This window comes from Tursiops truncatus, chromosome 8 (assembly GCF_011762595.2).
Source record: "Tursiops truncatus isolate mTurTru1 chromosome 8, mTurTru1.mat.Y, whole genome shotgun sequence".
Lineage (NCBI taxonomy): Eukaryota > Metazoa > Chordata > Mammalia > Artiodactyla > Delphinidae > Tursiops > Tursiops truncatus.
The window spans coordinates 82,349,445-82,377,425 of record NC_047041.1 but is presented as its reverse complement, the minus strand read 5'-3'; the positions used below and the strand labels follow the sequence as shown (position 1 = coordinate 82,377,425).

Genomic DNA, 27,981 nt, shown 5'->3' with positions numbered 1-27,981 from the left:
TTCTCCCTTTTTCTCAGCAGGCCCAGGAACGATTGCCGCATTCCTGATGAGGAATTTCAGGCAAGGGCCTGAAAGATCTAATAGTCACTTTTCAAAGATGCTTTCTTTGAACTCTCTCACTCAGAGAGCGACTACAACGAAGACAAAAAGCACAGCAGTTGTGATATCATTAATGTGTCCCCCTAATCCACTCTCTCAGGGCCGTCGCTCATGGTTGACTCTACTTCTGGATGTCCAAAAAAATCAGATCATCATCTACCACATTTACCCTTCAAGATGGTGTTTTCCTGTGAATTGAGCATCATGTCATGGTCTTCTTATTTTTATTCAAAATGTTTTAATGAATTTGTTTCATATCCTTCATGTCTGGGTCTTGAGTTCTTCATCAGACCCTTTAATATTCAGTCTCTGAGCACGGATTTAAAGATTTTTGCTTGTTATATATTGTGCCTCTTGAGATATGTTGGACTTTCTTGTCATCTTGACACTGATTTACCAGAATGAACTTCCTGGGAGAACAGTGTTATGAAGAAATTGTTCCACTCTGACAGCAGGTGATTTTCATTAGTTTTGCTGAGTTTAGAGACTCAATGCGGGCAGTTTGAAAATTGCAGTAGCGATGATCTTCAGGCAGCTGTGTCTGGGCATTTTCCTAATGTGACCTATTACCAGCTCATAATATTAGCTTCTTATGTTTGGAGATAGGCAACCGAGTTTATATATAGATTTCATTTTTTAAAAAAATATTGCCAAGTGGCAAGTAAACATAGCATGAAGTAAAGCCTTGTTTATTTATTCAATCTCATATCTTACTCAACTCTAGTTCTAAGAAATCTTTGATATTACTTATGATATCATTTGTCCTTTAAAATAAAGCCAAAACATGCTTAAAAGCAACATGAAACTAAACAAAGGAAAAATTCAGTATTCTTCGGGTCATGGTTGTTCAAAATGTGAAGTGGTCAGAAAATATTTCTTCCTATTTTTATCTTAATTACCTCCGATCCCTTTCAGGAGCAAAACAGCTTAAAAGTTTGCAAATAAATTCATTTGTCTATGTAGCCATTTCCCTTGGGTTTGGAATAATCTTCCTTAACTACATGAAAAACCTAGACCTAAGGTTATACTCAGAGAGAAAGTGAGACAAGACCACAGGTATGGCCATGCCAAGTGATAGGTAACTGAGGATGCAGAGGTACCAGTTAGGAAACTACTGAGAACTGGGTTTGGTGGCAGTAGTGGGATGAAAGCTTGTGGCTCCAGAGGTGTTTAAGGAGGGGCTCAAAGGACTGATACCTGTGCCTTTACTGGCTGACTGGCTTGGAATCTGGATAGGGAGATACTGACTTGGATGATTTCCATGAGCCATTTCTTCACTGAGCCATATTCTTTACAAAAATAGTCATCCCTTTCCTAGTATCATGTTTAGTTCTTCAAACAACTCTTGGTTCTGCTCTGGGCCAGGCTCTATGCTGGATGTCAAGAAATAAAAATGGATAAAGCAACAGTGCCTTTTCTTGAGCTGCTTACATTTAGGTGGGGGAGATGCAAATGGTACTACAATAGGTAACTGAGGTAGAAATCAACCTGGAGAGTGTGGTGTTACAGTGAGGAACCCATTTCATCATAGCCTCAAAGACTAGAAGGATGGTGGAGGCCCTTGTTTTTGCTATAGGTACTGTTACTGTCAAACACTGACCTTTGTGAGAGGTGACCTTTGATCCCCTCCTTAAACATCTCTGGAGCCACGAGCTTTCATCCCACTACTGCTGCCAAATCCAGTTCTCAGTAGTTTCCTAACTGGTACCTCTACATCCACTCTTGCCTTCACCAGTCCATTCCCTACAGGGCTAATCTTGAAATGCAAACATGATCATGACTCTCTCTCCTCTTTAAACCTCCACAGCAGCTTCCCATTCTGTTAGGCTAAAATCCAATTTGTACAGGACTGGGTCTAGTCTTTCTATCCTGTCTCATCCACTACCATTCTCCCCTCCTGTTCTGTGGTACAGCCATGGGGCCTCACTGGCCTCCCTTCAGTTCCTCAGAAGCTCTATACTCCCACCTGCCTCCATCTGGGTCAGGCTCCTTTGTTATAGCATCTCACACAACCATGTCCATCTCCTGCAGAGCACTTCCCCTCAGTTTGTATTGATGTATTCCTCATGGTCTCTCTTTGATTAAGTGTAAGCTCTGCCAAGGAAGAGAATCCATCACTGCCGTATCACCGGCACCAAACCCAGTGATTGGTTAAGTCAGTAAAACTTAAGGTGAGGTCTAGGTTGAGTTACCATTTTCTGTTGAGAAGCATTAGCTCCACAAATTGGTATGATTGCATCATTGCCACAAAGGGACCAAGCAACTTCCATTTACCTCTTACCTCAATTTACCTCTTACCTCAATTTACCTCTTGAGTAAATTCCTGTCTGTTATGACAATGCGGCAGTCATTAAATTCTGTAATCATGTACTATGCAAATTACATTGGCTCAAACTTACTCTGGCTCAACTGCTCCACCCGTCCTCTCTCCCCTTCAAAGCATCTCTCAGCTCTTCCTGGAAGGTCCTAAAGTGTAACAGTTGCCACACCTCACCCATCCTGTCCTTTCCCTCTTGCTCTACTCACCTGATTCTCATGTCCCAGTGGACATGTTCTCGAAACCAGTGGCCTTGTCAGTAGTCCCCCTGTGAGATCACCATATCCACACCCCGGTTGGCTACCAGGGTTTTGACACAAGGGGTCTTCCCCACATAAAGGAAATGTTTGGCCCAAGGACAAATGTAAGTTTCTACCGCTAGAGACCAAAACAGTTCAAAAAGTTTAAAAAACAAAAATAACAACGAAAATCTTTAAGTTGCCCAAATCAGCCCAGACGTATGAGATATGCATTGCCTTATTTAATTGTCACAAAAATCCTATCATGTCTGTGCAACTGTCTTCATTTTAGAGCTGAGAAAAACTGAGGCTCTAAGATGTTGAGTGACTCACTGAAGTCCAACAGCATCGGGGCCATGATTCAAATCCAGGTCTAATGACTTCAGCTCTTAACCAGTATTTTATATTGCAGACCAAGGTCAACAGAAATGGCTGACATGGGGACTTGCATACAATTAACTTCAATTAGCCCTTGTAGACCAAAATCATTCTGTAAAGGCAATATCCAAAGAGGCTTGACTGAAGATAAATTTTTTTTTTTTTTTTTTGCGGTACGCGGGCCTCTCACTGTTGTGGCCTCTCCCGTTGCGGAGCATAGGCTCCGGACGCGCAGGCTCAGTGGCCATGGCTCACGGGCCTAGCAGCTCTGCGGCATGTGGGATCTTCCCGGACCGGGGCACGAACCCGTGTCCCCTGCATCGGCAGGTGGACTCTCAACCACTGCGCCACCAGGGAAGCCCGATAAATTATTTATATAAAGATACACAGAGTATATTCCTAAGTGTTAGTTTCATCATCTTAATCTTTTAACTTTATACATGCTCACAGTTAAGGCATTTTCTCCCCAGGTCTGTACTTCTAAATGTTTATGTATTTCTCCTTGTAACCACATAACCTCCTAACACCACCCAGGCAGGGGCCTGCTGTGCAGACTCTCAAGGCCTGAGTTTCCCTTCAGCGGCTCATGTGATGCTCCTTGAGGACTCAGCACAGTCATGCGGTCATGCCGCCCAGCTTGTGCTTATTCTTAGTTTCAGGTAGTGTGGGGTTGGATTTCCTGCCAGAATCCTGCCTTGGCATGCCATGTAACTGACCACAAGCCATGGCCCATCGTATGCTATTTATAGCAAGTGACAAAAATAGCCTCACCCCTCTGAAAGGTGTACTTGTGCCATATGCCCCCTGGCCTCCTACCATCTGACAGGCACTTCTCTCCAGACCTCAGGATGCAACAGGACTGTCTCCTCACACCGACCCAGAAGCACCGTGTCCCTCTTGTGTGCACGCCTCCTGCTCCAGAGGCAGCCAGGGGTGGGAAGGCACCAAGGCAGGGCCTCAGCCCTGGGGTCAAGGCAGAACATAGTAACAGACCCAAGGAAGGAGCTTGGGGAGTGGGAGTAAGATAAGACCAAACGCAGTTGTTGGAGTTGGGTGCAAAATCAGGGTGAGATCATGAACACTGCAGATCTGATTCTGAGTTGTGAATGCCCCAGAGACCCACTGATCTCCAAGCCTGGGCTGGGCCTGAGTTTGGGGATGGCGAGGTTAATGGAAAGGACTGGAGTGACCGGCAGAGTGTGGACAGACCCTGCCCCTCTCTAGCCGCGTGCAGGTGAGCAACTTACTTCATCTCTCTGGGCTGTTTCCTTATCTGAGAGGGTAGACCTAGAGGAACAACTCCTATGCTAGGTGTGTGCATCAGAATTACCCGGGACCTTGTTAAAATCAGGGTGCCTGGGGCCCTCCTTGTACATTGATTCAGAAGGTCTGGGAGGATCCTGGGGGTCTGGACATTTTGCAGGTTCCCCAGGAGATTCTGATCCGCCCAGTGTTGGAGAGCCCCTGTACGAAGTGAGCCCCAAGGGGTCTTCCAGCTCAAACGTCCCTTTATGCTAAAGTTTACTAAACCAGGTGTAAGAAAGCATAGAAGATAGGCGTTCACCTCACTTAATTATTAGGCAGCATTAGAATCAGACACTTTATCAGTCGCTTGTTGCATCCTAAGAAATATCAGTTGGGAGCTTATTCAAAGCCAGCTTTTTGCGTGTTAGGCTGAAACTCTGGGATTGATTTCACCCTCTTCTGTATCCTCTTTTAGGCCATCCCTCCCTGTCCCCTGGTTTAATTACGAGGGGTCACAAACTGGGGACCAGAAAGACAAATCCAGGCAGGCCACACATGAGCTTTACTTAGTCTGACCAGTGTTAGAAAAACAAAATTCAACTGAGTAAATTTGAAGATCTAATTGGCTTTATTCATCCCATCTAGTTAAATAGAAGGGTGCTCTGAGGAGTTGTACAAAGTGAAAGGTTTTTATAGGTGAAAGGAGGGTGGGTCAGGAAGGTATTAGCAGGAGAAAAGAAAGGGGTGTTTCAGGCCAGACTGTCTTCTTTGGGGGGAGGGGAATGACAGGTGTCTTTATCAGGCAGATAACCTTGTTCCCATAGATTGTTTCAGATTGACTGTTTCAAAGGTCGCATTTCTAGGAGGGATTGAAACTGCAATTAAGTCTTGGTTTGCTGTCTGAGGGGGCAAGTGACTCCATTTGGGGCTTGCCCTTTCTTTTTCATGCCAGTATTTTTTTAAAAGTCTGAACTTGTGCGGGGTCAGACTGGGCATTTGCTTTCCAGCTCCCCCTGGCCCTGCCACACCAAGTGTGTTACACCAGTGGCTTCAGCTCTTCGCCCTCACTGCCTAGACCCTGACGTTAGATCTGAGCTCAACTCCTGTGTCTAGCTTGCACCTCTTTCTGAGCATTAGCCCCAGAGATCCAGTTGCCTCTTGATAGATAATCCAGTTTGGGTACTTAACAGAAGGCCTCGCGTGTAGTACAGGGCTAAGTAAATCTTAGCTAGGGGTGTTATTATCCCTACTGTGCACCTCTTCTTAGGGTCTCACAGGCACCTCAGCTCAACCTGTTCAAAGCAGCACTCATCACTTTCCTCACCTTCACCCCAAGCTGCTTCTCCCCGTTTCCTCTTTCCACAAATGATCTCATCATTAAGTCCTCTAGACTGTGTGGCCCTGGGCTCTTTGGTCTCCTTCATTCTGATTCATCATCACAGCTTATGAAAAATCTCTCTTGATTCCATCTAGTTTTCTCCATCTCTGCTGTCACCATTCTAGTCCCAGAGACCATCATTTCTGCCAGAACGATGTAGTTACCTAATTATTCTCCTGCACACATTATTGTTTCCATCTAACCCATTGTTCAATTCGAAGCCACAGTGTTGTTAGGGGAACCACTGACTGAAACTGCCTGTCCTGGCCAGGCATTGTAGTAACCCCTTGCATGAGTCATCTTACAACAGGAGGTCAACAACCAAATGGAAGAATTTGGGAAAGGTCAGTAGGAGAGAGGAGACTCCAGTCCATATGTCCTGCCAGCCTCCCAGAATCCTGCTCGCTGGAATCCATCTTGGCTGAGTGATGTGCACGCCACCAGGAAGCACCCTGAGTCAGAGGGCTTCGCCAGAGACAACCTGGAAACTAACCCCATCACCATAGAACCTGAGACTGCGAGCCACGTGGCAGAGCAGTTCTCCTGAGTTCCCTTATACTACTGCTCTCCACCTTGGGGGCCCCTTTCCAATAAAGTCTCTTCCTTTGTCAGCATGTGTGTCTCCTCGGACAATTCATTTCCAAGTGTTAGACAAGAGACCACTCTTGGGGCCTGGAAGGGGTCCCCTTTCCTGCAACAGTTTTACTAAATAAATTTGATCTTGCCTCTCGCCTGCCTGCAGTGGCTTCCCAGGGCCCCAGGATAAAACCCAAATTCCTTACCGAGACCCCCCCCAGTCTGGCTCCTGCTTCCTCCCCAGCCTCCCCCGGCGGTCTGCATTCCAGCCATCTGGGATTTGTGTTGTCTCTTCGATTGGCACAGGGAAGAGCTAAATCAGACTCCACCTTGGATCTGTTTCTTTGACTTTAACCTTTGCTTTTAAAAAAAAAAAAAATTATTTATTGGCTGTGTTGGGTTTTTTTGCTGTGCACGGGCTTTCTCTGGTTGTGGCGAGCGGGGTCTAATCTTCGTTGCGGTGCGCAGGCTTCTCATTGTGGTGGCTTCTCTTGTTGCGGAGCACAGGCTCTAGGCACACGGGCTCTAGGCGCACGGGCTTCAGTAACTGTGGCTCACGGTCTCTAGAGCGCAGGCTCAGTAGTTGTGGCACACCGGCTTAGTTGCTCCGCGGTATGTGGGATATTCCCGGGCCAGGGCTCGAACCCGTGTCCCCTGCATTGGCAGGCGGATTCTTAACCACTGCGCCTCCAGGGAAGTCCAAGAAAATGTAATTCTTAAAGTCACAGGAACACTTAAAGAAGATGCAGTTCCTTCACTGGACTAAAATGTAGATTTTGGCTTTACCTAGTAAGCCAGAATGAAGGAGAAAATGTGAACTTTGTCTGTAGAGAGCCTGAGGTCTGGGCCTAGACCACCACTTACTGCATGCGTGCCTTTGGAAAATTTATTCAGCCTCCCTGCTTTACTTTCTTTCTTGTAAAATGGGGAAAATGAGACCTACCTTGCAGGATGGTTTTGAAGACTGAATACAAAATGTAAAGGATCCAGCACAGCCCTGGTGACCAGGTGCTCATCAATGGCATTGTTTAAAAGTCCTCCTGCATTTTAATTATTTAAAGGTCTCGTGGCCTGGCTCAGAGTTACAGGGAGCTCAGGACATACTGTACCCCTGGTGGGAAGAGGCACTATGTCTTTACTGTCAGTGCCTTAAGAGAATGAGGAAAAGCTGGCAGAGCACTAGGAAAGCAATTGCAGCAAAGAAGCATGGGAAATGAAAATGGGAGAATTTGGTTCTCACTGGATCTCGGAGTCACACTGAAGAGCAGGGATTTCTTTTCCTGTTCCCTTTTCCTTCTCACTTGCTCAGGAGGGAGGCTTCTCAGGGAGGGCAGCCAGGGGCAGGATTCCAACGGGCAGAAGAAGGAGCCTTGCTTCTCCAGTCTGCTGCTCTCTCCAGTGCTTTAATGAAATTCATATTCAGACATTAAAAAAAATATAACACTGGGGCTTCCCTGGTGGCGCAGTGATTGAGAGTCTGCCTGCCGATGTAGGGGACACGGGTTCATGCCCCGGTCCGGGAAGATCCCACATGCCGCGGAGCCTGCGCGTCCGGGAGCCTGTGCTCCAAAACGGGAGAGGCCACAACAGCGAGAGGCCCGCGTACCGCAAAAACAACAACAACAACAACAAAAAACACTTTGTTTTTTTAATTTCAAAGGCAAATCATATTCATTCTGGAAAATTCATAGAGGCAAAAAGAAGAAAAAAATTATCCAAAATTCTACTGCTAGACAACTACTGAAACCATTTGGGAGGCTATCCTTTCAAAGTTTTTTCTAAGCAATAAGGACGTAAACCAGTATATTCTTATAATAACAAACGAGATGGAATGGTACACACTGTTCCGTAATGTGATCTTTTTCACTAGGCAGATTTCCATGTCAGTAAATGAATGTATCTAATGTCATGATGGGCGACATCAGTGGATGCTCAGGTAGCCAGCCACAGGCACCCATGGTGCCCTCCCTGGATGGAGACTTGTAGCTTGTTTCTGTGAACCATGGTTCAGTGAGCAGCTTTATAGTCGAACTTAGTACAACCCACAATTGTTTCCTTACAGTGAATTCTCACATTCAGTCTTAACTTTCTCAAAAAAAAGAAGACAATAAGACTATGTGATTAAAATTTTTAAATCACAAGGAGGCCTCTTTGGAGAGGAGGGAAGAAACTGTAACTCAGCATATGATGATTTTATTTCCGATTCTGCTCAACCTCCACGTTTATCTCAAGCACAGCCTTATTTCTCGTCAACAAACTTCAGAAACAAGACAAAGTCCTTGTCCTTAAAGAGATTACAATCTAGTAGCCAGTATAAGAGACACAATAATTCTCTTTCATTTACACAGAAGTACCTGATTTTTTACCATGAGAAGCGAGGACAAGATGGATGCAATAATAATAATAGCCAATGTTTAATGAGAACTTACCATATCTGTGAACTGTTAGTATATTAAATGTTATACAATGCATACACAATGTGTATACAATTGTATAACAAATGTTACACAATGTTATACAATGTATAACAACTGTTAGTATATTAAATGTATACAGTATATACAATGTTATATACAGAATAAGCATTGTGATGTAACTTTCCAGATATTGCGGCCTGAAAACGGGCTTGCTGATGTCCCCCATGGTGGGGTTCATAGTGACCAATCAGTGCACCTTCCACTCGCCGGTCGGCTTTCCTCAGATCGCAGTGGCTGTGTTGGTCATGGAGAAAGTTGGTCATTCCAGCGAGCATTACCGCCTTGCTCTGTTTCCCCCCAAGCCCACCAAGGAGCCACCTTCCGTCGATCTCCGGCACCTCAGTGATGGCTTTTTCTTTGGCCACCCCAAGCCGGCGCAGTTTGCCGCTTTGGCCTGTACCACTGGGTCTTCAGTCCACGTCTTTGTGAATCCAGCCATCAGCAAGCCGGTGGGCCTTCCTGAAGACTTCCGGCGGGGCTTCCTGTGGCTGATGAGCCCGGCTCCAGTGTGAAGGATTGTATGGGAATCGCGCCTGCCAGAAAATAAAGTGCAGATGATCCTCTAAACAATTTCTTTTTTTTTTAAATCTAAGCATAGCTGATTTACAATGTTGTGTTAGTTTTAGGTGTACAGCAAAGTGATCCAGTTATACATATTTTTTCAGATTATTTTCCATTTAGGTTAGTACAAGATATTGAATATAATTCCTGGTGCTATACAGTAAATCCTTGTCGCTTATCTATTTTACGTAGAGTAGTTTGTATCTGTTAATCCTATACTCCTAATTTATCCCTACCCCCTCCCTTTCCCCTTTGGTAACCAAAAGTTTGTCTTCTATGTCTGTGAGTCTGTTTCTGTTTTGTATACAGATTCATTTGTATTATTTTTTAGATTCCACTATTAAGTGATACCAAATAATATTTGTCTTTCTCTGTCTGCCTTACTTCGCTAAGTATAATATTCTCTAGGTCCATCCATGTTGCTGCAAATGGCAATATTTCATTCTCCAGATGGTTTCTTTTTATTCCTTAGCATGTCTTTTCACCCTTAGGAGAGGGTATTTTTTACCCTTTATGAGAGTCACCTAGCTCCACCGATCAAGCATCTCCTTGCGTCAGGCCTGGGCAAAGTGCTTCACACTCAGGGCCTCACTGAGCCCCCCCACAACCACCCAGCTGGGCTGGTGCTGCTCTTGCCTCCTTTTACAGAAGAGGAAAAGGAGGCTTGCAGAGTGGAAGTAATTGGCCTAAAGTCGTTCAGCTAGTGAGTGGGTCTGACTCTCAAGTCACCTGGGTGTGCTCTCTACGGGCATCTTTCTTTATCTCAAATATCTTCGCAGCACGGCCACACACTTGCTGTGGCTTAGGACCGCTAATCTGATGTGAGTCATTAAATGTCCTCAGCTTCTTATACTTAATAACCATGTGAACTCTTTTATTTTTAAGTTGTGAACCTTAAAAAAAACACAAAACTTTCATATATTTAAAACAACAAACACCTTTGACAATTTTCTGATAAATCCACAACCTCCATCAGTCACTAATGCCACACGTGGAAATCTAAAATGAACCACAAATAAACAAAATCTTTGATGCTGAAATACGTAAGGACCTTATTTTGGTGTAATAATAAAAATGGTTACCATTTCCTGAGCACTGACCACACAAAATGCTTTATGTTCGTTACCTTAATTCATCCTATTTCTCTTCTACAAGGTAAGAGTTATTGTGGCCATTTTGCAGATGAGAACGTTAAGGCTTTAAAGGGAACATCTGGAGTCGGCGAAGGTGTTCTAGTCCAACCTCTGCCTCAGTCCTGAGAAAGGGAAAAGCACAGGCTTAATTTCTCTGGGCCTCAGTTTCCTCCTCTGAAAATATAACCTTTCCCAGCTGGGTCTCTGAATGTTTTTGAATGTGCAGAGAGTCTTTGATCTGCTTTTGAATTGCATTCCAAATCCCTACCACATATAACTAGCTTTGGAATACCCTGACCGTGACAAAAACAACATTAAAAGCTATTCCTGGGCTTCCATGGTGACGCAGTGGTTAAGAATCCGCCTGCCAATGCAGGGGACACGGGTTTGAGCCCTGGTCCAGGAAGATCCCACATGCCACGGAGTAACTAAGCCTGTGCACCACAACTACTGAGCCTGCGCTCTAGAGCCCACGAGCCACAACTACTGAAGCCCGTGCGCCTAGAGCCCGTGTGCCTAGAGCCCGTGTGCCTAGAGCCTGTGCTCCACAACAAGAGAAGCCACCACAATGAGAAGCCTGAGCACTACAACGAAGAGTAACCCCCGTTCTCCGCAACTAGAGAAAAGCCCACACGTAGCAACGAAGATCCAACACAGCCAAAAATAAATAAAATAAATTTATAAAAAATAAAAAGCTATTCCTTTGTCATTTAATCCATTCAGTTTCACCCAATAATAGATCAGTTTTCAGGTTTTAAAGCACTTCACACAAGAATTCTAAATCTTGGCAAGACCACTAACCAGCAGCCTGGTGTTTGCAGGCATTGATCTATCTGACTTCTGGCATTTGACCACCTGAGGAAGGTCATCAGGGAAAACTCAGTCCTTGCAGTTCTTGCATGTGCATTACTTACCTCATCTTTGTAACTACCTCAAATCCAGTTTGAGTGTTTCCCCAGACCCAGACCCTGGAACTGACCAGAATTGAGAGTGCAGATGGATTTTTGGACATAACTCCAAGTTCATGTAAATCTCATGAGTTTAAGTGCTGATGACACAATCTTCCCGCTGCTCAAAATTTAAAAACTTGAATGTGAGCCAAAGTGGTGGGTGTTATGACGCTCATTGGTTTTTAGAGGGGAGGTTCTAGAGCTATGAACTTGTTTTAAGAATACAGAAAGAGGGACTTCCCTGACCGTCCAGCGGTTGAGACTTTGCCTTCCAATGTGGGAGGTGCGGGTTTGATCCCTGGTCCGGGAGCTAAGATCCCACATGCCTCGGGGCCCAAAAACCAAAACATAAAACAGAAACAATATTGTAACAAATTCAATAAAGACTTTAAAAATTGTCTACATCAAAAAAAAAAATCTTAAAAAAAGAATACAGAAAGAATAATAATTAAAAAAATACAGAGAGAGCCAAATCTTTAGTTGCATGTACTTGGAGGAAGCTAGATTTTACTACAAAGGTGGCAAAATAAATCTAGACTTTAAAAAAATCCAGTCAGCCATTCACCACTTTACACCATATGATGTTTTTGCTGAGCTGCTAGCAAGTAGGCATGTAGCTGTTGTTTGCTGGGCACTTCTGAGCAGATATGACTCCTGCATTTGCTAACAAGGAACAAGTATAGTAGTAATCCAAGCGGATAAAGAAAACCTTCAGGTGTGCAGATTTTCTAACTACATCTTTGTTACACTCGAATTCGTTCAAAAATCTACAGTAAGAGACAAGAGGTACAAAATATGTGTTCATGTTTTGCTTGGACAGATTTTGGCTCCTAGCAATTAATGCTTTCAATCACATTAAGCATATAAATAATGCTTTGTGACATAACAGTATTTCCCATTACAGATCGATTTTGTAGCATTTGTTCATAATCAGACTTGAAATGTTACCTAGAAACAAAATATGTTTTCCTTGAAACAGTCAGACCCTATTAGAAATCTAAGGCTTTACAAATCACCATGTTAACAGCTATGTCCCCTAGCTAAGGTTTTCTTTCCTTAAATAGTGTTAAATTCAGCCCCAGAAGCACTAGTCTCTTTGAGGGTTCTCTTCTTATGTGCACTGACTTGAAAGGAAAAACATAGTGCTCAAAATATATCTAATGTCTTACTATGTATAACTTAATAAACTAACCAGTATTCCCTTTTGGGGGAAAAGTAACGTTAGCACCTTTTAAAAAGTGTTATGCTTGGGCTTCCCTGGTGGCGCAGTGGTTGAGAGTCCGCCTGCCGATGCAGGGGACACGGGTTCGTGCCCCAGTCCGGAAAGATCCCACATGCTGCAGAGCGGCTGGGCCCGTGAGCCACGGCCGCTCAGCCTGTGCGTCCGCAATGGGAGAGGCCACAACAGTGAGAGGCCCGTGTACCGCAAAAAAAAAAAAAAAAAAAAAAAAGTGTTATGCTTATAATTGGGTTACACTATATTATTTTCTCATTTTTTAAAAGACAGGTTCTCATTGCTTGAAAAAAATGTGTCAGCCTATTTCTAGGTAAGAGGAGTTATTCTCATTTCTTGACCACATCTACTGTGGGTGAGCAAAGAAATAAAGGGAACATAGATTCAGAGATTTGGAGCAGTAAAATTTAGTGTTAAACGGCAGAGATTTTGGAGCAAGGAACACCTGGATTTGAGTTCTGGTCCTGCCATATAATCAGTCTGGAATCTTGGGCAAATTACTTTTCATTCAGCGAATGTCAGGTATTTTGTAAAATTTTTTTGTAGTATCCCCCCAGGAGTATTCTCTTTGATTAAAGCTACAACCTCTCATTCATTCAGCAAATAATTACAGAGTAGTTATTGTAGGTTAGGCTCTACAGTTCTAGGTCCTGGGAGGCAGCAGTAAATTAGACAACTCAGGCTCTTGTTGTCACAGAGCTTATGTACTAGCTCGGAGAAGATGGACAACATACAAACAAGATAGTGTCAAATGGTACGTTTGGTTGAACGGTGGCACCCCCAAAAGATGTGTCTACCTCCTAACTCCTGGAACCTGTGAATGTGAGCTTACTTGGAAAAATGGCTTTTTGCAGGTGTAATTTAGGATCTAGGATTAGATCACCCTTGATTATCCAGGTGGGCCCTAAAGCCAATGACAAGTGTCCTTATGAGAGACACACAGAAGACAGACACAGAGAGAGGAAGAAAAGGCCGTAAGATGGAGGCAGAGTGGAGTAATGCAGCCACAGCCAAGGAACGCCTGGAGCCAGAAGCAGGAAGAAGCAAGCAAGGAAGGATTCTCCCCTAGAGCATTCAGGAGCCAGTCCTGCCAACACCTTGATTTCAGACTCCAGCCTGCACTGTGAGCTTCTGTTGTTGAAAGCCACCCTCTTTTGTGGTAATTTGTATGGCAGCCCTAGGAGACAAATATAAATGGCAATAGGTACATACCAAGGAGAAAATAAAACAGGGAAATGAGACGGGGACTCAAATGGGACTGCTACAAATAGTGGAGTCGGGAAGGTCCTGCTGAAGAAGCATGTTTTGAGTTACCCCAGTATGTGTGAGATGGGGGTTCCAAATCAGAAGGATAGCAAGTGCAAAGGGCCCAACCTGGAAATGAACTTGGTGTGTTTGAGGACCAGAAAGTCAGTGGGGCTGCTATGGGAGGTGAAAGGGAGTGGGGCTGATGAGTTGGGAAGGGACCAGTTGCTATAGGGCCTCCTAGGCCTTGATAAGAAGTCCAGATTTTCCTCCAACTGAAACCTGTCTCTGAAAGGTCTTACCATTAAACTGACCTGCACGTTCTCTAATTAGCATAGAGAAGTATATATGTATTAAATAAGTAAATATGAATATGTTCTGAACATTCTAATAGTTGGATTTTTAAAATGCAAAACTTTTATAATCTTACTCATGTCATCTCATCCCACTGTTAAATTCTCTATCAACAGTGAATAATGTCACAAATGGTACATATGAAGTCAAACACCACAGGACACAGTAGAAAATCCTCAGAGGGATCCTTTATTTCATTCACTTTCTCCTTCTAAGGTGGAAGTTCAACCTGTAAAAGTTATTTCTTCCAGTTCAGCCAGTGGCTTGGAACCTGCTTTGTCAATTACATGGTGTAAGTGGTCCCAGGGCAGGTCCAAGGGTTGTGGATTCACCAGGACTGGATGAGATGGGTTCCAGAGCTCCACTAAGCAGGCTTTCCTAGGACCCTACTCCCTATTCCTATCAGAGATCAGCAAGGAAATGGATTGGATTTCTGTTCACTTTTTCAAAGATCAGATCTGCTTCATTTACATGTCAAGAAAAATTTCTCAAGTATGATAAAGTGTTTACCATTTTCCTATAGTTCTTCAAATGCCTGACATTCATCTTTTCTCCCTACCTTTAAAATTCCTTTCTTTTTCACATAACCTTTCTTAACTGCTTCTTCTTGTAAAAAACAAAGACAAAACAAAAAACAAAGACGAGTGGATCTGTTGTGCACATGAGCAGGTCCATGTAGAAGAATGCACAGAGATTTATATGCCATTTACAGTAACAGCTCAGACTACAAAGTCAAGAAGAAGAATCTGAAATATCAGCCTTGCTCTGAAAGAAGCCTGTGTAGGATGAGATACCACTGAAGCTTAATCAGAATTTTCCCTCACCAATTATTTAACAGTGGCAAATGTAAAAACTCTGCAGTTAAAATACATAGCAGTCACTCCCTATAATGCCCTCTCCCCGCTCACCCAACTTCTGAATAATAGGGCTTTTTCAAATTTTATTCCCCTTCAGTTCAAATATCATGGAAAAAGCTAAAAAGTCATGTTTTAGCAATGTATCCCCACAGAGCACTGTAATTTACCAAGATTTTAATGTGTTTGGACAGAAACCTTACTCAAAGATCAGTGATGACTATTTTCCAGCAAATATTGAGTAAAAAATAATTTTAACCCCAATCTGAGGTGATAAACTTGCTTTTTGGGGGGACACAACTGCTGTAAATGAGATAATTATAGCAATTATCCAGGACAATAAAAGAAAGCCTATGACAGTCTGTCATATTATGGTGAATGTGCATCAAAGCTCATCATGGTTTTTGGTGAGATCTTCCCCATAATTAGTAGCCTGACTTCCAACAAACATGTTCCAGTTGTCCAAGATCTCCTCTTTAGTGAGCTTTTCATCCTGTAGGAGAAAGAAAAGAGCTCTGTCACAGAAACTCTGGTCACTCTGAGTCATCACAGCATGAAGCTCATGGTATTTCATTGATCTGCAACATTTAAGATATTACATTTCATAATAAGCTACTAGGTACCTCCTTCATCTACCATCACTGCCCTGCAAAACCCCAAATTGGAACAGCCTCCTGCTACAAAAGCTGTGCTAAAATATATCAGAAAAGTCCTCAAGGAATTGAGGAGCCAGAGTCTAGTTATGTCTACACACAATGCTGGCATTCCCAAGACAGGCCCCGAAGAATTCTACTTCCCTTTTATGGCTTGACTGCAAAACTTGACTGTCTCCCGAGAATTTGCAGCTGTGATCAAAATGGGAAGAGGCAGGACTTCTTTCTAAATCTCATTTATTTATTTATTTGGATACTGACCAATAGATATTGGCTCGGAGCCAGCACGGTGAGCTGGCCTGAGGATGCCGAGACTTTAATGTGATGGGCTTTCTTCTGCCTCACATGCTGCAGATGTCTGATGAGTGTCTGCTGACTGAATGAATGGATGAACAAGCTTGTCCTAGGGCAACACAGGGCACACCTCTTAAATCCATGCCTGCCCACAGCCAACAAAGTGACCGGTTCTGCGATCCTAGGAGATGGCAGTGAACGTTAAGTGTGACCCACAGCAGACTCTCCAGGAACAGGAACGTCTGGGCCTAATGAGCTCACCGTGGGTTATCACGGTGTTGGCTGAAGTTCACAGGTCTCCGATGTAGGGCAGGAATGAGAGAAGTCAATAAGGACATGGCCACATGGGCCAAGGCAAACATCAAAGAAGCAAACAGAACCAATCTTATGTAAACTGTCTCCCTTCAAGGAATGATTCCAGAGGACGCTGAAATACCTTATTTTTGTCCGACTCATACACCAGGTGCCTGGCCTCAGCCTGTGCGTGGTCATAGTCTTGTGGGAGGATCCAGTGGCGGATCTCATCTTTGTCCAGCTTCCCGTCCTTGTTCAGATCTCGGAATTCATTAAACTGCTCCCGTTCTGACAGCACCCAGTCTGGCTCAGGGCCATTCTCCTCGTGGGAAAACATATCAGCTGGAAGGAAAGGCTGTTCTTGGTTATAAAGACAAGTGGGAAGGTAAGTCCAAGAAAACCTGACCTCTAGCAATCTAGAGACCTAACCAGACACCTGGGGGCAGTCTCTTGGGTAAATAATGCAATGATTTATCCACTATGAAGGCCGCTTAGTGGGCGAGAAAGAACTGTGCTTGGGAGCCAGAAGATGAATCCTGGCTTTTGACTTAGTTCAGTCCCTCGTCTGTAAAGTGGAGACAATAACTTATTACTCAGAAGGTTATTATGAAGGTCAAATGTGAAAGCCCTCTACAACCCAGCCTGGAACTATACAGGTGAAAACTAATAACAATGACCAATAACAGCACTTTCTATGGTCCAGATGCTGTGTAAAGCACATACTTTTTTAAATTTGATTTTTCATTACAATCCTATGAAGTTAGGTGTCATTATTCCCACTTTATAGATGAAAACACCAAGGCACAGCCTTAACCCAAGGACCCACAGCTAGTATGAGAATGTAGTAGGCTACACAGGAACATGGGCACCCTGCTTCCAACCCATAGTCTTAACCACCGTGTTTACTACAATTGTTGTTTATATCATTTCCAGGGGGCTTTCACATATATTTGATTTCATCCTTATAGCAATTTTATAAGATAGATAAATACCCTCATTTTAGAAAATGGCAGGGAAAGGAAGAAGAAGGCAAAGTTTATCCATCGTTTGCTAAGCTACTAGATCTTCTTGGAAAAGAGATACCCTGAGGGCAATTTCTCTTTTGATGGAAACAGCTTGGAAATGTCAGATGGTAGAGACAGTAGGTAGTGAACGAAGGAAAAAGAGAGGCAAGACCCTGCGTTCAACTACAAGTAGACCCACACCGTCCTGGAAACATGGGTGCTGTGTCTTCCCGTTTTACAGATACGGCAACGGGCTTATACTGAGTGATTACACGACTCCCACAGGGTCTCAAAGCTAGTAAGCGGAGAAGCCAGGACTCTTAATTCCAGTGTTCTTCCCACTACGCTACATCACCACCAGTTTCCACTTGTCTCTGCCTGCCGAGAAGGCTCCTCCGTAAATTGAAGTCACTTGCTAGACAAGTCTGGACATCCGGTCTCTCTGACTCCAAGTCACTCAGAATTCAGTTTTCAAGAACAATGAGCCTACCTCCCTCTCTGCCAGTGTAAAGAATGGAATGTTTCTTTTAGACAAAGCCACTCAAAGAGTTTGCCCCTGACTTTGCACCCTTTCAATGCAGATCAGGAGGAGGGTGGGGAGAGCACCTAGTTTTAATCAAAAGTGCTACATCGTTTTAATCAGTCAGCCTTCCCTGTCAGTCTAATTCCGCCACCGCTGTCAAGGTGTCCGGGGATCTGAACCTTCCCACACACGCACGTGTACCAGGCCTGAGGCAGGCTCTGCTGCTTGCACTGATGACGGGGCTGTCAGCATTGGTTATTCTACAAAGAAAGGTAGTGCCACCGAGATGGCTTTAATTACTGTGGCGAGAGCTGCCCATCTGTTACCACAGGCAGAGGGGGACAACGTTTGGTTCTTCAGATCAAATATAATTCCAAACGATTAGAAGAAACTTTGCCCTTCATTCAGAAGGCACTAATTCTTCTGTATGGGGTGGCAAAGTAGTACAACCACACACCAGAGACTGATGGCAACACGGGCTCTTCTTTTATGTTGAAAGGTAATTAACTGCCTCTGCACAGTGGGCTTCCCAGGTGGCGCAGTGGTTGAGAGTCCGCCTGCCGATGCAGGGCACACGGGTTCGTGCCCCGGTCGGGGAAGATCCCACATGCCATGCCGCAGAGCGTCTGGGCCCGTGAGCCATGGCCGCTGAGCCTGCGCGTCGGGAGCCTGTGCTCCACAACGGGAGAGGCCACAACAGTGAGAGGCCCGCGTACCGCAAAAAAAAAAAAAAAAAAAAAACCTGCACAAAAATTATATCCATCCCATCCTTCAAATGATTTTCCAGCTTTTACTTTACTGAGACTTGGGAAAAGAAGAGCTATCACGAGAAGGTGGCCTGCAGCTGGGGCCACGTGCCAAAGCACTGAAGTAGCAGCCGCTGAGGATCAAATGGAAATATCCCTGCCGCCTTCTCTAGTCCTTCATGCTGGGAAGGCTCCTGGGCAGCGTCTGACCCGGGGCACTAACTGGAGCCTCATTCAGCCAGGGCTCAGTTACCTGCAAACACACTTCTTGATGTTGCTTCAGTGGAGCCCTTCAGAACAAAAAACTAGGAACAGTACTCCCAATGGAAGACCAAAAACCAGAGGCGTAAGACGGCTATATCATGGGGCAATCGTGCACTTTGTAAAAGGATTTACCTACGAAGGAATGCCTTTCTGCAGAGAACTCGGGCATGTAAACAGTTCTGTTGACCACAGCTCCGTCCACCCAGTTTCTAGGCCCCGCTGGCTAACAGTGTGTTGTAAAGTCTGTCCCCTGAGACTGTCCGCTCTAGCTTCACCGTACATCTCTGGGATCTCCAGTCCCATTTCGCAAAGGTAGAACTACACGGAGTGATGAAGGGCACCTCTCAGAGCCGAGGGATCAACTGCTGGCCAGCCCTGGGGTGCGGCCAGCCTTTTGGGCTCTTCTCCACTAGGAATGCCTCCCTGAATCTGCACCGCTAGGGCTGGTGTGACAAGCCCCTCTCACTGGGAAGTAACAGGAGTGACACCTACAGACTTACAGCTGCTGCTGAAAGAGTCATCTGAGGAAAGTAGCCAGACATGTGGGTGGAGGACGCTGCCCAGTTGGGACACTGGAGCAAGACTCCAGGCCAGCACTTACCAATATACTCATCCTGATCTACAAAGCCATCCCCATTCTTGTCGATGTCCTCCAGGGTCTCCTAGGAAGCAAAGCGGGGGATTTTAAAAGCAGCACCCTCTCTGCAACTGAAAATGTACCTACAAGCCCAGAGGCACTCTAATTATATCAGGAAGCCCTGCCAGGTCAACCGTCTCCACCCTCCGGCCAGATCATCTCTGTGTACTGGGAGGAACCCAGCCTGAGAACCACTGGACTAAAATGATCACAAAGACAGATTCCAGTGCTAACTGGACCCTGAACACCGAGTTGGTGTCAGAAAAATATGGAACTATTTTGGGCAATTAGAAACTAAAAGTATATCTGACTTCCGAATGTATTATGTTGTGTATTTAGTATCAATACATTTGACTTCTTAACTAGGTTTTTTGCTAATTAAATGAGTCTACTGTCCATGTCACAGAAACTCAAAGGCATCCCAGAGAAAATGGCCAACCTGAGAACAGAGCCAATCAGAAGCCCATAATCCACTTCCCCATCTTCACTGTCTTGTGTCAGATTACCTATCATTAAGTAGGTGTTGGGTGGTAAAAAGGAATGATTCTTAAAGCCACTGCCCAGTCCCTGGGGTCACTGTGGTCATAAGGATGAAGCATGAGGCAAGAGTGAGCCCATCCACGACTGGGTCCAGAGCTGGTTGTCTCCCAGCATCAAAACAATTGGAACTGCCTTGGGATATCGGCCCTGAAAACAGGTGATGGCATTTATGTTACTGTCGTGGAAAATGAAGACAGGTGGGACCCAACAAGACACTGGAAAGCAAATACACTCCAAGGGGAGCATCCTTTCCAAGCATGGTCCGACTTTGAGTTTCCATATGATTTAACAGTACAATGCATTCCATTTCTGAGTCTTTTTGTTGTTCCCTCAGATAGGACAGAGGCTAGCTCGTTGCTCACTAAGCGCATTTGTTCTTTCTGGACACACATCTAGACTGCATTCCCCTGCCTTATTATGTGTGGCAGGAGCCCTCGGAAGAGTGAAGGCAGGCCATGCCTCCTCCTCGGTCCTTCTCTTCTTCTATCTGCCGGCTGGTAGTGGCCAGGATGACCTCAAAGCCACAGGATGGTGGAGGACAAGATGGAAGTAGACTGGGAGCCTGACAACACTGGAGAAGAACTGCCCAGGAGATCCACCTGGCCGGGACCATCTGCCCGGGACTGGATATAACCTCTGATTGTGTTAAATGGCTGGGATTGGGGGCTACTTGCTACGGCAGCTACCCTGCCCTGACTGATCTCCTGGGTACACAGGTATTCCGGTATATTCCACTTCAGGGTCCTTGTCCCATGCCCTTCAGGCTGAAGAACGTTCTCACTTTGCAGGAAGGGACAAGGTTTCCATGCAGCTTTCGTCCTGGTCTTTTGCCAGCGCAGGCTCTTTCTCTATCTTACCAAAACCACAATTTCCTTCATATGCTCAAACTCCTCAGGGTGCAGAAAGGCGGTGAACTCCTCCCGGGTGGCTGTCTGGTCACCATCGAGGTCTGCAGCCTTGAACCTTCTCTCGTCACGTGGCAGCATTTTTTTAAAGGTGTGATGATCTGAAGTATCATGAAACTCTGTGGGGTTTCCTGGAGGATGTACACAGAAACGTGAAAACCGGGCGCCTAAGGCGTTTTCTCCCACATCACTCCTCCTTCACACCAAATGGTACATAGAAGACAAAAGGTCCTGACCTATCGAGTTCTTTGAAACATTTTATTTCAGAACGCCTCTAGTGTCTGTCCCTCCATACCACCATACAGTCCATGCCCTAAAGACTTGTTAGGGGCATTACAGCAAGCGGTGAAAAGCATAGGCTTGAGACCATATTAATGCCATACTTCTCTCTGCAGAACACTACTTTCATTATATTCTTTGATCCAGAACATACAGAGGCTCCCTAGTACCCAGGACATCTATTCTAAATGTCCCTTTGACTCTTTTCAAGACCTCTCTTAATCTGGCTGGGAGTGGATATGTCTTTGGTTCTCCTCAGGCCTGTCCCCTCTCGGCTCTGCCAGGCACCTAGCGGGTCTGCACCCAGTGCTGGGCACACACCCCCTCCATCATTCCCCCAAAACAAGCATGACTTATGTCCAAACCCTGCCCCTCCAGGGCACTGCTGAATGCATTGCTGCACCTTTGCCCCTCCAGCTAACCCACCTTCCCCGCCCGTCTCTACCTCTCCAAATACAAATCCATTCTTTAAGGCCCAGTTCCCAAGCCACCCTCCACCAGGAAGCCTTCCTGGATTGTTCCAGCTTACTCGGTCCTTGCTACCTGAAACTCGGCAGCATTCTGAAACTGTAACATAAAACATGCTTCCTCTCTGCTTTGTTCTCTGGGTGTACCTCTGAGACTGTAAGCTCAGGTTAGGGAGCAGTTTATTTTTTATTAGACCCTTGCCCCCTTCCACCTACAAGTTCACTCACAGTAAGCAACTTGGTGTATTCTTAGTAAGCAGAGCAGGATGTTACACAAGCAGTTTTTACTTAGGATGTTGAGACGTCTCCCCAAAGGGGGTAGATATGATGAGACAGTATAGTTTCCCACAAGAAGCTTGTTACACAGGCCCCAGCTGTGTAATCGCTCTTGCAGCACCTCTTACCTAGGTAGTAACCGTAGGTGGCTTGTTTGTATTCTTCCCAGGAAATTTTATCGTCTTTGTCCCGATCATAATCCTTCCAGACTTTGGCGACATTATCGTAGATGTACCTTTTCTGCACCCGTTTGATCCAGGTTTTCAGCTCCTCGGTGGTGACAAAGCCATCCCCATCATTGTCAATTCGATCGACAATCTTCCTGTAGTTAAAAAAAAACCCACAAGGCTATTATCGAGGCTTGTGTGATCCTGCTCCAGAAAGAGATCAAACACCTGCAGAATCTAAGATGCATAAATGCTAAAATAAAATCAATGATCCGACGGTGCTGGAAAGGATCTTGAAGTTTATCTTTTCCAAGGATGATATGCCTTCCCCACAACCACCTAATGCCAATGGCAGACACTACTAGTGGATCAGGCCCTTCTGTCCTGATAAAAAACCTTGATGTGGCCTCAGAATCCTTCTCAACACAGTGCTCTGCAGAAACTGAGTGAGTTGATTTGTAAGATGAAACCTAGCAGTCTTCCCTGATATAGTCTAACTCCCTCATTTTAGAGCAATGAGGGAGTATTTGGTACCACTGGGGTAAGAATCCATGTCCTCTGGCTCTAAGCCCAATGAAAAAGATGGAAGATTCTAACTAAACCAACCAAAAAATAAGTGGGTTTTTTTTGTTTTTTTGTTTTTTTTAATCTCACCACTTTGGATTCAAAGACTTGAAACTTAAAGCAGGAGGAGACCAGATCTTGGACGTAGCAGAAAATGTCAGGGATGAGGGGCTTCCCTGGTGGTGCAGTGGTTAAGAATCCACCTGCCAATGCAGGGGACACGGGTTCGAGCCGTGGTCTGGGAAGATCCCACATGCCGCGGAGCAACTAAGCCCGTGTGTCACAACTACTGAGCCTGCACTCTAGAGCCCGCGAACCACAACTACTGAGCCTTCGCGCCTAGAGCCCGTGCTCTGCGACAAGAGAAGCCACTGCAATGAGAAGGCTGGGCACCGCAACGAACAGTAGCCCCTGCTCACTGCAACTAGGGAAAGCCTGCGCGCAGCAACGAAGACCCAACACAGCCAAAAAAAAAAAAAAAAAAAAACAGTCAGGGATGAAAGAGCCTTGACATTTATTCAAGAAACTTGACCAGCTAAGCAGCTGCAGGAGCCTCAACCCCTTGCTCTTAGGGTGAAGACCCCTATGCCCACTGGCATCTCCTGCTCCACAGCTGGCCCAGGTTCCAGCAATTCCCCACTGGACTTCACTAAGGCACCCCAAACCCCTGTCCAGAGCAAACTTCAGGCTGGGAACTCAACAGTGTCCATCTCTAGGCCAAAGGGCCCCAAGCTAGGGATGCCATCCCTGAAGGAAACTTCAAAGACACCTGCAAGCTATTTCCAATGTTTAAGGAAGTTTTACCCTAGTAGTCCATTTACCCGGGATGATGTCATACAGGCTAATTAGGGATTTGTTTCTTTGCTTTGGGCTGGAATTTTATCTTTCTTACTGTGAACAGAAGTTCAAATCGGCAGTTACTCTTTGATCAATTAGAAATGGAAATGAATTCATAAGCACTTAAATCTCCACCTCCTACCCGAACCTGGGTAGCCCAAGCTCCTCTTTCTCAGGAAGGTGTAAACTTTACTCACAGCTTTGACTTGTCCCTTCATTTGCAATTTTAACAGGTCTCAAGACCAAAAGACTAAACCTCAAGTATCTTCCTTCCAGGAAATCACAGCTAGACACAGCAGAATTCTTTCAACACAGTGCAGTGTTCAGCCTACCTACTGTGCGCCAGACACTGCTCCAGTCCTGGGGACACGGTGGTGACATGCCCATCGTTATCCAAAGCCAACTGAGAAGCAGAATCTCAAACCAGCAAAGACCAAACCACGTCAGACAGTATACAACCTGTTTTTCTGGAAAGGACAGCATCTAATCTATGCCAAAGAAATATCCAGGACATAGCTCAGCCTGACACGTAGTGGGAGCTCAATAAATATCTGTTGGAAGCATATATAATCTTAACCTCTCTCTTTAAAAATATCAAACATGAGCTCTAGGGAAAGGAGGCTATGATGTAAATAAACCAAACGCTATAATCAGAACACCTGGACCCTAGTCCTGTGTGATCTTGGGCAACTGACTTGACTCTCTGAGTCTCAGTTTCCCCATCTGTAAATGGAACACCTACTTTACAAGGAACGTTGTGAGGAGTAGAGGAGAGAATGTGTGCCTTTCCTCACTAAGGATGACAATCCCCACCACAGGAGGATGGAGAACTCAACAAACTGGTAACAGGTAACGGGAGTAAGCAAAGCGTCCTGGGAGCGCGGGGATCCCCTGACAGCTGCCAACGAGGCTGCCCAGCTCTGCTCCAGACAATGACTTACTCATGGAAAAATGGGCCATGGGTGTCAAGAGAAGCCGGAAATCGGGGGCTGTATGTGAAATCGCTTTGATATTAAATGTTGGCAAGTAATTTACATTTTTTTCTCAGACTGCGCAGCACACTTGTGACTGCATGAAGCCTCTGGGTCCCCACTTTTTTTGTGTGTGTCTTCAGGGGCCTTAGAGCTGTCATGTTTTCAGAATCTATGGGCAGATGGTGGTGACAAAGCTGCCTGGATCCAGTCATGCTCCTGCCTCTGCAGTCCGGACTTGGAGGGGACTGTTGCACCAGGAGCTGTGGACAGAGAAATGGCTTCTTACGCTCTGCCAGTCCCATACCGCACCCATCATTTCCAACGCTCCAGCCTCCTCTGCAGTTAGCCCAGATTTACCTTATAGGTGAGCGGTGTGTCCACTACCCATCCAGTGGCTCAAGGCCAGAAAACGGATGCCACCCTTGACTGCCCCCTCCTCTCCCCCACCCACCCTGACATTGAGCCAAAAGCAAGCGCTGCCAGTTCCCCCTCCAACGTGGCTCTGGGTTTACCCTCTCCCGCTGTGCCTGATTTAGGGGCTCACGGCCACCCTGTGCCCCTGGTCTTGCCATCCGTGCCTCAGTTATGTTCTCTGCCCTACTGCCAGTCCAACTTTCCTAATGAATTTTTGGGATGATGACATTTCTACCATGTACAGAATAACGTCTAATCTCCACCTCACAGAGGTCCTTCCTGCTCTGCCCTTGGCCTCCTCGCCACTCCCACCTCCCACTTTTCCTGCCCTGTCCCTTTACTGTCCCAACACCCCGAATCCACAAGAACAGATTTCAAAACCTGTATAAGCAGGCTGTTCTCTCTTCAGTATGCCTTTCCCTGCTTATACTCCTGGTAACCTCTGAGTCGTGCCACAAGCTCTGGTCAGGTGACTTCCCAAACCCCCAAGTTACTTTCTCCAACCCGAAGCCTTAGGGAGCTCCTTTTCTCCGAGATGCGGTCATTGTGGCTTTTACATGCCACCATCACAGCAATTATGCGTAGCATCTGCTTGAATCTCTGCCCTCCGCATATGATTATAAGTACTTTATGGCCTAGAACGTAAGGTTTTATTTTTGTAGTTGTCAGGTATCTAACACGGTACCTGGAATACAGTAGCCATTCAAATGTTTGCTGCGTGAATAAATGGATGCAGATTGACATATATACACTATTATGTATAAAATATATAACTTATAAGAACCTGCTGTATAAAAAATAAATTAAATTAAATTTAAAAAAATAAATGAATGCAGCTAAGGTGTTCATACAAGGGTCAAATGGAGACCAACTCCATTACCACTTGCTCATCACCACTTGCTCTCTTACTCATCATGATGAAGGCATTGAACTGGAAGCCTTACGACTGAAAAGTGGAGTTCCCTACTCCAATCCCTCAAACCTCTCCTCCTCCTCCCTGGTGACAAACGGCTGCCACCCGGGGCCCCAGAATATATCAGCTTCCAAGTGCCTCAAGGCAATACAATGGACTGAACTCATCAATGGCTCCCTTTGTTAAAGCCCAAACTGGAAGAGAAAGTACTTCTCTGCAAAATAAAAGGTGACTGTTGGGAGGTGACTTTGAAGTTCAAAGATGTTTTTATCAGAGCAGGCAGATGGTGCACCTACACAATAGGTATAATTTAGCCTCATATTCTAACCAACCACATTGGCCTTTGGTAGCCCCCATCAGCACAAGGATGGCTGTGTTCTTTTTTTTGTGTAACAGGCCAGAAAGACCCTCCACCCCCAGGAACCAGATTCCTGGAGGCCTGGTGCCCAGTAGGCAGGCCTCTTGGGACCCTCCCTAGACGGGTCTCCATCTGGGATCAGGCTGACTGCTGATTCCTCTGTGGAAGGGTTCCCAGATACCTTTGCACAAAGCTCAAGTGTCTCCCCAGGGGCTGCGGAGAGGGTGCACTGAGATGTACCCAAGTTTTGTTTCCCAGGTTTGGTTCCTGACTCAACTGCCTTCAACAGTGAAATTCACAACCTGTCACCACACCACCCTCCAGCTTTTTGCCCCCAGCTGCCAAAAGACTGGGTGCCTCTGCTGCCATCAGAAACTGCTGGAAACAGAAAGGAGGACCAGTTTCCATTTCCACCCCCTGTCACCAAATGCCCCTCCCTTCTGAACAACAGGATTTTTATACCCCTTACTTCCGATATTGGGGCGATTAAGCAGAAGGCAAGAACACCCCAGTCCCGGCCCAGGGACACAGGCCAGGAATCAACCCTCTCCGCTGCCCCTTCATCTTCTACCCTTTAATGATAATCCTTGAGACCTTAGCAGTGTCTCATACCCTCCTCTCTTGGAATGCGGGGGGAAGACAGAAACCGGGAGGGTGGGGAAGAACTCATGTCACTAAAAGGCCACCGTGGACAAATTTTTCTTTTGTACGCTCTCTCCCCTCCCTTCTGATGCAACCCAGGGGAGGGGGCGGGCCCTGGCCGTCCTGGCTCCCGCGACCGCTGCCACGTTCTCGCCTCCCCGCGGGAAGCCACCCCGGCCCCGGCGGCGATCAGCACGCAGGGTCCCGGCGTCCGCGGGCAACTTTGCCCCAGCCCAGCCGCCGGGCCCGCCGGATCCCCGCCCTTGGGTCCCGGCGCCCAATTTCTCTTTCGCTTTGTGGCTGGCGGTCCGCGCGGCTCCCGCGCGAGTGGCCCCGCGGGCACCTGCGGAGCCCCCGAGCGTGGCCTCACCCCAGCCTCTCCTTGCTCTCCTCCGAGGTGAGCTGGTCGAAGGTCTTGGAGTCCTCCTTGCCCAGGAAGGCCTCGTGGTCGTATTGGAAGCTCTGGTTGTCCTCGGGCGGCCGCTCGCCCAGCTCCGAGTCGGGCCGCACCACGCGCTCCTTGCGCACCGTGGGCTTGGCCCGCAGCGCCGGGGGCGCCAGCACCAGCGCCAGCAGCAGCCCCAGGGCCAGCCCCAGGTGGCGACCGCGGCCGCCGCGCGCCATCGTCGGGAGCGGAGAGCGGCCCGCGGGGAGGGACCGAGCGAGCGATGAGAGCGGCGGCTCGGGAATGCGTGCTCGAAGCGAGCGCGGCGGCGGCGGCGGCTGGGCTGGGGCCAGCGCGAGGAGGGAGGGGACGGGCCGGCCCCTCGGCCAGCGCCCGCCCCGTGCCAGAGCGGAGGGGCGCGCCCCAGGCAGCGGGCAGGGGAGCACCGGGCGGCCCTGCTCACGCGCCCATTGGCCGCCGGGCTGCGGGGGTAAGCCGGGGCCGCGGAGCCACGTCGCCCGCCCGGGTGGTGGGCGCAGGGCTCGGGTTTCGCCTCGGCCCCTCCCCGCGATCTCGTCGCGAGGGGCGGGCCCAGGCGGGCTGGGCTGGGGACTGGCGGGCTGATTAAGAAGACCGGGAAGTTCTTTGTCAAGCAACAGATGTTCGGGGTAAAATTCCCTCTCCCCTTTCGGTTCCATAGAACTGAACGGAGGGAGGCGCTGGCTCTCCCCAACTTCCAGCTGGGAGCCCGAATCTCAGCCTCAGACGCCGCCCCAAGAAATGCTCTTAAAACAAATTCAACCCC

The 27,981-nt window shown here is 46.6% G+C and overlaps 1 protein-coding gene and 1 long non-coding RNA gene across 3 annotated transcripts in view; one reads left to right on the top strand and one right to left on the bottom strand.

Moving 5' to 3' along the window:
• Positions 1 to 14,825, top strand: part of LOC109552247 (uncharacterized) — a 185,480-nt gene extending 170,655 nt beyond the window's left edge. The window contains exon 4 of one of the 2 annotated variants that reach the window (XR_002179045.3): positions 21 to 14,825. This is a non-coding gene — a long non-coding RNA (uncharacterized lncRNA). Of the gene's footprint in view, positions 1 to 17 lie in introns of both variants that reach the window. The other variant, XR_002179044.3, reaches the window with a different exon arrangement.
• Positions 14,348 to 27,635, bottom strand: RCN1 (reticulocalbin 1). The gene is made up of 6 exons (XM_019948452.3): positions 27,162 to 27,635; positions 22,051 to 22,244; positions 20,853 to 21,031; positions 19,420 to 19,480; positions 16,424 to 16,623; positions 14,348 to 15,533 (listed from the first exon to the last, which is right to left on the bottom strand). Exons 1-6 carry the CDS (start codon positions 27,413 to 27,415, stop codon positions 15,426 to 15,428), a joined length of 996 nt encoding a protein of 331 aa, XP_019804011.1. The 5' UTR covers positions 27,416 to 27,635; the 3' UTR covers positions 14,348 to 15,425.
• Positions 27,636 to 27,981: the final 346 nt, after the last annotated feature.

What these genes read in the sequence shown, in the direction of transcription:
- RCN1 (XM_019948452.3), bottom strand. Translation starts at nt 27,415, where the DNA reads ATGGCGCGCGGCGGCCGCGGTCGCCACCTGGGGCTGGCCCTGGGGCTG. An exon ending in TGAAGGAAATTGTGGTTTTG is followed by an intron (nt 19,481 to 20,852) that starts GTAAGATAGAGA and finishes TTTGCTTCCTAG; the next exon opens with GAGACCCTGGAGGACATCGA. An exon ending in ATGAGTCGGACAAAAATAAG is followed by an intron (nt 15,534 to 16,423) that starts GTATTTCAGCGT and finishes TTTCTCCTACAG; the next exon opens with GATGAAAAGCTCACTAAAGA.